At 49.0% G+C, this 12,500-nt stretch overlaps 1 protein-coding gene across 1 annotated transcript in view; it reads left to right on the plus strand.

Moving 5' to 3' along the window:
- kif26ba (kinesin family member 26Ba) overlaps positions 1–12,500 on the plus strand; it is a 150,725-nt gene that overhangs the window by 62,512 nt on the left and 75,713 nt on the right. Inside the window, exon 5 of the mRNA XM_031580170.1 lies at positions 8,774–8,943. Within this exon, the coding sequence (XP_031436030.1) occupies positions 8,774–8,943 (170 nt within the window). The remainder of the gene's footprint in view (positions 1–8,773; positions 8,944–12,500) is intronic.

Here is a 12,500-nt window from a genome sequence, read left to right on the forward strand (position 1 = left end):
TGTGTGTGTGTGTGTGTGTGTGTTACCTGTGTCTCATTACTCACGTGTGTGTGTGTGTGTGTGTGTGTGTGTTACCTGTGTCTCATTACTCACGTGTGTGTGTGTGTGTGTGTGTGTGTGTGTGTGTGTGTGTGTGTGTGTTACCTGTGTCTCATTACTCACGTGTGTGTGTGTGTGTGTGTGTGTTACCTGTGTCCGACCGCTGGAGGAGGGACCGCAGGGAGGAGAGGAGAGGAGGGGAGGGGAGGGGAGGGGAGGGGACGAGAAACAAGCCACGGAGCTCGGTGAGATAAATAGCCTGAACATGAGAATACCCATAGATCTGCACAACGGCAAAATGGAGGCTATTGATCTCACAGGCTCCACGCTGTGCTCTGGGGAAAAAAGGGAAATATCTCACAGGCTTGATGCTGTGCTCTGGGGAGAGAGGAGGAAAGCAGACATGACTGAATGTACAGTGTGACGCTCAGGGGTTGGTGTCGGTGAATCCGCTCCTTTCTCTGTCCTTGACTGGGACTTTGACTTACTCAGTGTGTCTTCATGGATCCTTGGTCCCAGGGTTGTGGAGTCGAACATTAACTGGCCCTCTCTGGGTGGAGCGGGAGAGAGCAAGGGGACATAATTTAGCCTGCAGTAAGTGACTCTGCAGAAAGATCATAAAGCAGCGTGATCAATAAGCCACATATATTTAATGGCTGCAGGTGCCCTGCTCCTGGTCCTGCCAGTAAATAAGACTGTCAGACAAACGGAGACCATGGGAGGAGAGGAGACACACACACACACACACACACACACACACACACACACCTAAGTCACTCTGTCTAGGTTATTAAAGTCTGTCTGCTCTGGCCTTGCAGCCCCCAAAACACACTCACACACTCGCACACTCACACAGTCACACACTTGCACACACACTCGCACACACAACACACACACACACACACACTCGCACGCGCACACACACACTTGCACACTCACACACTTGCACACACACAGATTCAACATCTCAGAGGATACTGCGCTTGAGCAGGGATCCAACCTCTTCAGATTCAACATTTCAGAGGATACTGCGCTTGAGCCGGGATCCAACCTCACAGAGAGGGAAACAAACTCCTGAGTTTTATTAACTTTGAATGCAGACCCAGTGCCAGAGGTGAGTTATTCAGCTCCATGAAGGATAAGGAGAAATGCATTCTTCCCATTTGTGTCCTTTTGCACTTAACGACGTTGAGGCAGCGGGCTGGACAGGAAGCAGAATCCCAATTTAAAAGAGAAAGACGGCCTGCTTGGCTGACTTCATGGGAAAGAAACGGCAAACAAACCTCTTTTCTCCGAGTTTTTCCCGACTATCTCAGGATCTTGCAATAACCCTTATCCTGTTGAGATGGCGATACAAATCAAGACTTTTCTCTTTAAATGTGTCCTTAAGATGGCCAGGACAGGTGAAGAGGTACACCAGCGGAGGTCGCGGAAGGTCACAGTTAACCTGACTCCCCTTGGAACGGGTCAGCATCTCAGATCAGACCGACCGCCTTTATCACGGAGAACAATCAGTCCTTTCTCTCACCTGTCCGAACGGAGGGGGGGAGGCAAGGGAGCAGACAGGGAGGGGAAGGAGAGAGGGAGGGGAAGGAGAGAGGGAGGGAATTAAAGAGGTCAGAGGAAGGAGAAAGAGAGAGAGAGAGGAAGTGAGAGAGAGAAGGACGTGGGAGAGAATGATTGAGAGAGAGAGGGAGAGATAAAGGGTGAGAGCGAGAGTGAGCGAGAGAGAGAAAGAGAGGAAGAGAGAGGAAGGGAGAGTGAGAGAGAGAAAGGGAGGGAAGAGAGTAATTGAGAGAGATGGATCGAGAGAGTTACAAAGAGAAAGAGAGAGCAAGTGAGAGAGACAGAGATAAAGGGTGATAGAGAGAGAGAGAGAGAGAGAGAGAGAGCACAAGCTGTGGTGTGTGTACCAGCAGCATTTAAAACCTCTCTCTACTCATCCATGAACAACAGATGGCCAATGAACCGCCGGTTCCCCCGCGATCTAATTGGCAGACAGCGGCGTGTGGGCGGATCCCTGGGCCAGGCTCAGGGCAGCGGGCCTCCATTGTATCGGAACTGTAAACAGGCAGTGATGTAATGTCTCATCTACCGCCCCACACAGCCCCTAAACTGGAGCCGATGTCTCATCTACACCCCTGAACTGGAGCCGATGTCTGCATCGCAGCTCAGCTGTGCCCTTCACGCCTGCACAGGAAGACCCAGCAGCTGTCGGATAAAGAGCCTGCGCCACGTTTGGCAGTGCCACCCTGAGAGTGTGACTGTGTGTCGTGTGACTTTGACTGACGTTCTGGCGCAGATCAGCAGCCATTGACAGCAGGCTGAATTATTGATGGTGTTGGCTGCGGGTTTGAAAATGGCGTGAGAAGATGATGGATTTGTAATTGAGGCCCTGCGGGAGGCTGGTGCTCATGCATAATGCATAATGCATGGCCAGAGACATTCCACAGGCTGCGTTCCAGCACGAGGGGCTCTAGCACGAGGGGTTCAGCACGAGGGGTTCAGCACGAGGGGTTCAGCACGAGGGGCTCCAGAACGAGGGCTGCGTGGGCCGGATCTGATGGCGAACAGGTAGAGGCTGGAGGCTGGAGGCTGGAGACTGTGCTGTGGGACTGGAGACTGTGCTGTGGGGCTGGAGGCTGGAGGCTGGAGGCTGGGCCGCAGATGGAGCGAGAGCCGAGGACGCATTCACAGTTCCCGCTATGTTTACTCCGGCGATGACCTCATCTGCGCCTGTCCGTCGTATCTAGGACATGATCTGCTATATTGGGCCGACCTGAGCGTCAGCCTTATGCACTCGTCCAATAGCAGGACTGCTTTCCAGCGTTACGTAACCCTTTGTTTGCGTTGCCACGGAAGCTATGAGATGTCATGTTCATGCTACTGCGTGGTAGCGCACATAGCAGAGGATCATGGTGTTTATTTGTGGAGATAAGCATTGCGTACCGAGTCACACACACACACACACACACACACACACACACACACACATCGCGTACCGTTGCTCCTCGCTCCTCATTCTTGTGACACTTCATTCTTTACATTACCCAGCCAGCCACTGTGAAATGTGTGTGTGTGTGTAAAAAATGTGTGTGTGAAAAATGTGTGTGTAAAAATACACCGCCTCGGCCTTGGCGGCACAGGAGGCTGCCTGCTGTAACACAATGTCCCTGAATAATCCTAACCCTCTTCCACAACCCACTATAGACCTGTCTATCAAGCAGCCCACTATAGACCTGTCTATCAAGCAGCCCACTATAGACCTGTCTATCAAGCAGGGTTTTAAGTAGGTGTATTGAAACCCTCACCAGGTTGCATCTGAGGCTGGCATGGATCCAAATAACTGGGGTTTGTGAGTTCACTGTAATAAACTGGCCTGGGAGGTAATACACAGGGTGAATGTAATTCAATGGAAGTCAAGACAAATGTACTTGTTCATGTTCGTTAGCTAGCGAGCTAATTGTTCATGTTCGTTAGCTAGCGAGCTAGTTGTTCATGTTCGTTAGCTAGCGAGCTAGTTGTTCATGTTCGTTAGCTAGCGAGCTAGTTGTTCATGTTCGTTAGCGAGCGAGCTAATTATTTATGTTCGTTAGCTAGCCAGTTCATCTTAGGCTAGCAAGAACATTGTCACAATTGTAAACTTGCTACTGGTACTCTGGTTGGTGTGTGTGTGGTTTCAGGGGGGAGGATGTGTGAGGTATGAGGTTGGCTGGTGTGTGTGTGTGGTGAGGGGGGCTGGTGTGTGTCTGGTTTAGGGAGTACATGTGTGTTCTCTGACGAGATTTACTGAGGCAGGATAGTGGGACACTCATAACAAACACACACACACACACACACACACACACACACACACACAGACACACACACACATACACGCACACACACACCACACACACACACACACACACACACACCACACACCACACACACACACAACACACACACACACACACACACACACATACACACACACACACACACACACACACACACACACACACACACACACACACACACACACTGGCCTATTGGCTCCAGTCTTCTCTGTCCTACATCTGTGGACAAGCCCAGTAACAGCGAGGGAAGGCAGGTCTATTATTAGACCGACCCTGGATACCTAGAAGCGTGTGTGTGTGGGTGTGTGTGTATGTAGGTATGTTTGTGTGTGTGTGTGTGTGTGTTTCAATGTGTGTATGTATGTAGGTATGTCTGTGTGTGTTTACATGTGTATCTGTGTCTGTGTGTGTTTGTGTGTGTCTATGCATTTATCTGTGTGTGTGTGTGTGTGTGTGTGTGTCTCCATGTGTGTATGTATGTAGTTATGTTTGTGTGTTGGTGTGTATGTTCATGTGTGTTTACGTGTGTATCTATGTGTGTGTTTGTGTGTGTGTTTGTGTAAGCATTTATCTGTGTGTGTGTATGCATGTAGGTATGTTTGTGTGTTGGTGTGTATGTTCATGCGTGTTTACATGTGTATCTGGGTGTGTTTATATATGCATGTGTGCGTGTGTGTGAGAGAGAGAGAGAGAGAGAGAGAGAGAGAGAGAGAGAGAGGGAGAGAAGGAAGGGAATAGGTTGTTGTTAACTGGTGTCTGTGGTCTTAAGTAGAGAGATGCAACCTTACAGACACACACACACACACTGTCTGTACAGAGATGTAATTTTACAGACACACACACACACACACAGATGTAACCTTACAGACATCCTCCTCGTTTGGCTGGTTAGCAGCGGGGTCTCCTCCTACGTTAGGGATCCTTGGCCTGTCTCCTGGCTACACATACTCATGGCTACACACACACTCCTGGCTACACACACTCATGGCTACACACACTCATGGTCTCCAGTAATTAAGCCCTCGGAAGGTTCCCGGTGTGGGCGGTGGGTTTTAGGCCGCTGTGGATCTCCTCTGTGAAGTCCTAATGAGTCGTTTAGGCAGGAGTGTGTGTGTGTGTGTGTGTGTGTGTGTGTGTGTTTACCTAATGATCAGTTTTTTAAAGCAGCACATGAAAGCAGCAAAATGTAGACTGTCTGGTCGCTGGAACCTTTCCGGCCTCAATCAAAAATGTACTATAGACTATACTATCTACTCTAATACACACTCCTCTACTCTAATACACACTCCTCTCCTCTAATACACACTCCTCTACTCTAATACACACTCCTCTCCTCTACTACACACTCCTCTACTCTACTCCTCTCTGCTCCCCTGCTCTGGCCAGCGTGCCCATATTCGGGCTGAGGAGTTGGCTGCCTCCCCAGCAACATCAGCAGCTGTACTCTCTCTATTTACCTCAGGGCTGTGTGAGTGTATGTGTGTGTGTGTGTGTGTTTAAGTGTGTGTGTGTGTGTGTGCATATTTGTGTCTCCGTTTATGACTGTGTGTGTGTGTGTGTGCATGAAAGGGAGATTCTGTGTGTATGTGTGTCAGTGGGGGCATATATCTATGTGTTTATTTGTGTCTGTGTCTGTGTGTGTGTGTGTGTGTGTGTGGAGATTACTCTCAAAGCTGGTCTGAGTGTGTCTGATGTCATGGCGTGCTTGAATAGATGCCACCCAGCTGTGTGTGATTGGGACCTGTATTATCTACATACCATTATGTGCAGTGTGTGATTAGGACCTGTATTGACTGGGTATTATCTGCATTGCATTATTTGCAATTTATGATTGGCTCTGTGTAGTTTGGGCACCGTGCGTGATTGGCTGTGTGTCGATTGGGCACTGTATATGATTGGCTGTGTGTAGTTTGGGCACCGTGTATGATTGGCTGTGTGTCGATTGGGCACTGTGCGTGATTGGCTGTGTGTCGATTGGGCACTGTGCGTGATTGGCTGTGTGTCGATTGGGCACTGTATATGATTGGCTGTGTGTCGATTGGGCACCGTGCATGATTGGCTGTGTGTCGATTTGGCACAGTCTGGGACAATATCAGCTGTGCATGAATTTCATCTGTGTTCATTGGGTGTGTCCTCTGTTTGGCATCATGTGACGTGTATGATTTGCCCTGTAGTCATGGGGATATTACAGTATCTCTGTTTGGCATTATGGGCTGTCTCCTATTGGCCGCTGCATACTCATTGGATATTACAGTATCTCTGTTTGGCATTATGGCCTGTCTCCTATTGGCCGCATACTCATTGGATATTACAGTATCTCTGTTTGGCATTATAGGCTGTCTCCTATTGGCCGCATACTCATTGGATATTACAGTATCTCTGTTTGGCATTATGGGCTGTCTCCTATTGGCCGCATAGTCATTGGATATTACAGTATCTCTGTTTGGCATTATAGGCTGTCTCCTATTGGCCGCACACTCATTGGACAACCCATGGCACCCCCAGGACCGTACTCACTGGACAATGCAAGACATTATCTGCCGTGTGTGAGTTGCCCTATATGATGTGGCATTATCTCCATGGTGATATCAGCTGTGTATCACTGGCAAAGTTCTCAGTGGGCATGGCCAGTGCCATTATCGGCTGTGTATGGAGTTCTCAGTGGGCATGGCCTGTGCCATTATCGGCTGTGTGTGATTTCCCTAATGATCACGGGGTAGGATATGAAAGGGCAGTATCTGTACCTTACAGTCATTGGCTGTTATCTGTGTGGCATTCTGAGCTGTGTATGATTTGCCTCACAGTCATTGGCTGTTATCTGTGTGGCATTGTGAGCTGTGTATGATTTGCTTCACAGTCATTGGCTGTTATCTGAGCTGTGTATGATTTGCCTCACAGTCATTGGCTGTTATCTGTGTGGCATTGTGAGATGTGTATGATTTGCCCCTGTACTAGTTGACTACAGCAAGTGGCTTTATCTGCTCCTTGTGACTGTAGGCCTGTGTTGTGTGTGCTGATGTGTGTGTGTGTTGATGTGTGTGTGTGTGTGTGTGTGTTGTGTGTGTTGATGTGTGTTGGTGTGTGTGTGTGTGTGTGTGTGTGTTTGTTGTGTGTGTTGATGTGTGTGTGTGTTTTGAGTGTTGTTGATGTGTGTGTGTTGTGTGTGTGTGTGTGTTGATGTGTGTGTGTGTGTCAGGCAGCTGTCGGGTAAGAGAGCGCGGCCGTCTCTCTTGTCTCTAAGTGCCTGTGCTTCAGTGACCCACTGACTGAGGCTGAGGTGTCTGGGACAGCAGCCAAGGCTGTAGACTCTGCGGTTTCTCCTCTTAAGGTTGATGGGGTGGATCTCTCACGCCTCCACCCCTGGACACATGTGCTACAGTATCTGTGCTAGCCTCCACCCCCGGACACATGTGCTATCTGTGCTAGCCTCCGCCCCCGGACACATGTGCTATCTGTGCTAGCCTCCGCTCCCTGACACATGTGCTATCTGTGCTAGCCTCCTCTCTCTGACACATGTGCTATCTGTGCTAGCCTCCTCCCTCTGACACATGTGCTATCTGTGCTAGCCTCCTCCCTCTGACACATGTGCTATCTGTGCTAGCCTCCTCCCTCTGACACAAGTGTTACAGTATCTGTGCTAGCCTCCGCGCTCTTACACAAGTGTTACAGTATCTGTGCTAGCCTCCGCGCTCTGACACAAGTGTTACAGTATCTGTGCTAGCCTCCTCTCTGAAACATGTGCTATCTGTGCTAGCCTCCGTGCTCTGACACAAGTGTTACAGTATCTGTGCTAGCCTCCGCGCTCTGACACAAGTGTTACAGTATCTGTGCTAGCCTCCTCTCTCTGACACATGTGCTACAGTATCTGTGCTAGCCTCCTCTCTGACACATGTGCTATCTGTGCTAGCCTCCACCCTCTGACATATGTGCTATCTGTGCTAGCTCGACATCCGTGCCAGGAGTTTGAGCTCTTGTCTTGTCCTGTGTCCTAATCACAGTTTCTGAACTTTGGATAGTTATGTTCTTGTCTTTTGCGAATAATGTGTTGTCTCCTCCTGTATGCACACACAGCTGCTGTTTGGGATGGCTCTGGTCTTGATACTGGTTCGATCTGATCCAGTGTTAGGTGCAGCGGGGGTGACATATATTTCTTATTAGTGTTAGTTATGCTCTAGGTGTGATTTTAAACCCTTTCATTTTTCCAACTACAGTAATTTAGCAGAAGGTTAGGATTTCCCTCAAGCAGGAGTTCACAGTGGAGAGTGCTGTGCTGTGCAGTACTGTTGGTGCCCTGGGGGAACTGAACCAATGGCACAGAGAAGCTGATTCTGAAACAGATCTGGGCCAGAGTCACTGGATCTGTGTCAGAACTGGGTCGGATGCATTCTAGAATCAGAACTGGGTCGGATGCATTCTAGAATCAGAACTGGGCCGGATGCATTCTAGAATCAGAACTGGGCCGGATGCATTCTAGACTCAGAACTGGGCCGGATGCATTCTAGACTCAGAACTGGGCCGGATGCATCAGAGAGGATTGAGGAGGATGCATTCTAACAACACAACTGGTTCGGATGCATCCTAGACTCAGAAGTACCATCTTATTCGCATGATTCTTATTTGCTTTTGGCTAAGGTAACCTACCGAAAGGTTCAGTTCACTGTGAGTTGCTGGAGAGAAGAATGAAACCCAAAATCCGTTTCTGACCGTCTTCTCCCTTTTGTCTTTTCTCCTATGGCTTTGTTGTTGTATTGCTATAGAAACGAGTGGATCATAAATCTGTTGTTTTGATTGTATTGTGTGTACTGTCATGTTGTAACTTGATGTCTAGCTGAAACTCAGAGTTCACTGCTATTTTATCTAAACCTCTTCCTCCTTCTCCGCTCCTCTGTGTGCAGATCTCACAGATGGTTCCAGAAGGAAACCGCGAGGGGTTGACCGAAGCTGCGCTGAACCGCTATAACGCAGACCGGCCGACGACCCACAGCACCCCCGCCCCTCCAGCGCCCCCCCCAGTCACCACAGCGCCCTCTAGTGGCACATCTGCTGCCGCCTCCTTCTTCGCCAGGTAGGCCTCTCCAGTCTCTAGTGTTTCCTTATCGCAGTGCAGTTGGCCCAGGGCTGGCCCGCGTCCTATACATCAGTCAACGGTACAAGACAGCTGTAAGCAGGGTGGCGTCTTAATTCAAGTGTTGCTTTCTCCAGTAGTCTCTTTCTTCTTGAGAATTCACAGTAGCATCTGTGATCAGATCACCAGATGCAGATCAGCGCATTATCAAATCATTCCAAAAAACAGTTTTTGCTGTTTTGTCATTGTGGATTATTGTGTTTTTTGTGAATTTAATTGAATCCATTTTAAGATGGAAACACAACCAAATGTGGAGAAAAAGGGTCTGAAACCTCTGAATGCACTGGAGTGAGTGTGTGTGTGTGTGTGTGAGTGTGTGTGTGTGTGTGTGTGTGTGTGTGTGTGAGTGGAGGACAGAGGAGATGAAGAGAGGAGGAGAAGAGTGGAGGAGAGAGGAGGAGGGGAGGAAACCAGAATGAGCTTGCAGCGTGTGAAGGCCAGTGGAATGTGACCCATGTTGAGTGAAGGGAAGGGAGAGGTGAATGTGTGTGTGTGTGTGTGTGTGTGTGTGTGTGTGTGTGTGTGTGTGTGTGTGAGTGTGTGTGTGTGTGTGTGTATATGTGTGTGTGTGTGAGTGTGTGTGTGTGTGTGTGTGTGTGTGTGTGTGTGAGTGTTTTGCTGTTGCTGCTGGTGTTGTGCTGTCAGTAGCTGTTTGCACTGCAACCCTGAACGTATCTAGACACGACCCGGAGGAACTGTATGTGAGAACACAAATGCCTGAATGAGTTGGACTGGACATTAAAAACTTTACTCTGCCAGCTCCCTAGTACAAAGTCTGTTATGTCCAATGGATCCCATGTGTGAATAGAGCAGGTCATTGTCTGGAGAATCCACAGCAGACGAGTTGGCATGTTGATGACACCCCTTGCCTTAAGGCTGTCTTCACTAACAAGTTGCTAAAACAAATTACATAAACTTGCAGTCACAGATTTTTTGCTACCAAGACCTACCACACCTGGCTACCAAGCACAATCATCTAGCTACCTAGCACAACCACCTGGCTACCTAGCCCAATCATCTGGCTACCTAGCACAATCATCTAGCCACCTAGCACAATCATCTGGCTACCTAGCCCAATCATTTGGCTACCTAGCACAATCATCTAGCTACCTAGCACAGCCACCTAGCTACCTATCCCAATCATCTGGCTACCTAGCACAGCCACATAGTTACCTAGCACAATTATCTAGCTTCCTAGCACAATCATCTTTCTACCTAGCACAACCACCTAGCTACCTATCCCAATCATCTGGCTACCTAGCACAGCCACCTGGCTACCTAGCACAGCCACCTAGTTACCTAGCACAATTATCTAGCTTCCTAGCACAATCATCTTTCTACCTAGCACAACCACCTAGCTACCTAGCACAGCCACCTAGCTACCTAGCCCAATCATCTGGCTACCTAGCACAATCATCTAGCTACCTAGCACAGCCACCTAGCTACCTATCCCAATCATCTAGCCACCTAGCACAACCACCTGGCTACCTAGCACAACCACCTAGCTACCTAGCGATAAACTGAAAGGGCAACTCCCGATGATGTCCGGACCTGATTCTCTGGACATTATCCGGAGTTCATTTGAGAGTCATCTGCAGACTCATGTCACATCAAGACACATGGCTGCTCCTTTTCATGTGGGTAAATTGGCACATTATATACACACAAGAGTGCACAGAAGCATACGCTGATGTAATTACATCATAAAGTAGCCCTGGTTGTGTGTGTTGCCTGGTTGTGTGTGTAGCCCTGGTTGTGTGTGTAGCCCTGGTTGTGTGTGTTGCCGCAGAGGCAAGCCTCCGTCTGCATGTGTGTATGTGCCTTTGGAGTGGAGAGGAGAAAAGATGAGAGGCCGCTTCAGGGGTCCACACAGTATAGTGTAAGACATTTGGAGTATGTGGATTATGTAAGCGGACAGTAGCCCGGGCCTTTGTTGGGATATTAAACGTGCTCTGAAAACTCCCTTTATGAAGGGATCTCCATTTAAAGCCTAAAACAAGATTTTAGTTTTTCAGTGTTTTTTTTTTGTTGCCGTTGTTTGGAAACGTGGGAAATCTCAGGAGGCAGACTCCACTCTTCCTTCTTCCCTGGGTGTGTGTGTGTGTGTGTGTGTGTGTGTGTGTGTGTGACCCTAGGTGTTGGACCGAGGACCCTAGAGTCTTCTGTGGGGACTAGGGTTCCAAATAGACCCTCTGAGCATTCTTGTTGCTGCTCTCCCACCCCTGCATGGTTCTCAGTTCTCATACGAAGGCAGCTCCGGTTCTGTTCACTGGTTCTGTACCCTAGGGAACCTCTCGGATTAGGAGACTCAGGTGGGGAGTACGCGGAACATAGAACGTTCCGAATAGAACCTTTTAAAAAGAATAGAACAATGTCTTAAAAGGACCAAATACAGTAAGTCGTCGTCCACCCCCCCCCCCCCCCCCCCTTTTAACGTTTTGTTCTTCAGGAGACTGAGAGAAGGCAGGAGGCCGTAGATTAGGGGGCTTTTATCTGGCCTGCAGGAGAGGAGTGAGAGCGAGGAGGAGGTGCAGAGGAGCGGGAGATAGCAGGAGACGAATGGTCATCCTGAAATCCCCACCGCCCTGCATGTTCTCCAGAGCCTCGTGTAAATCAATCCTTCCTCGGGAGACAGAGCTCAGGCTTTTATTTATAACGCAGATTGCAGCTGTGTTGGTGAGATCTCTCTATCTCAAAAACACCCCCCAGCGCCCCCGCCCTCAGCTGTATAACTCATCCCTGTGTGTGTGTGTGTGTGCGTGTGTCTCTGTGTGTGTGTGTGTGTGTCTGTGTGTGTGTGTGTGCGTGTGTCTGTGTGTCTGTGTGTGTCTGTGTGTGTGTGTGTGTGTGTGTGTCTGTGTGTGTGTGTCTGTGTGTCTGTGTGTGTGTGTGTGTGTGTGTGTGTGTGTGTGTGTGTGTGTGGAGAGACGCCAGAGCCTCGGAGCCCACGGGACATATTTCACCCTGCAACACTATGCACATAATCAGCCATAATTAACTGCAGGAGCTCCATAGGTCAGGCCACGTGCAGCCAAGGGTAATTATACGACAGCAAAGCACAGTCCTGAAGTTTTACGATGCCAATACGCATGTCATGAATTTTCCTGGAAAAGGTGATGTGTATTTGTGAGGTCGGTATGTTATTCAGGGTCTGTAGGTATTTCAGTGTTATATTTAGGAATGAGTTATTTCAAAACCATATGCTACTGTCTGAAGGCATCAGAGAGAGTCAACTTCTCTTCTGGATCAGTACCAACTAAAGCACTCCAAAGCTGCGGAGAGGAAGAAGCAGTCACTCTCGAATGGGTGTCGTGTGTGTGTGTGGTGTGTGTGTGTGTGTGTGTGTGTGTGTGTGTGTGTGTGTGTGTGTGTGTGTCGTGTGGATTTCTTTCATTTATCGAGAGGGGGTGTCAGCGTTGCCTATAGCGACTGGGTTCATGTAAAGCATTGTGGAACATCCTCACATCTTCTTCCGAGGTGTCTTACCTAAAGCCCTC

The sequence above is a fragment of the Clupea harengus genome, chromosome 14 (genome assembly GCF_900700415.2).
Source record: "Clupea harengus chromosome 14, Ch_v2.0.2, whole genome shotgun sequence".
Classification (NCBI taxonomy): Eukaryota; Metazoa; Chordata; class Actinopteri; order Clupeiformes; family Clupeidae; genus Clupea; species Clupea harengus.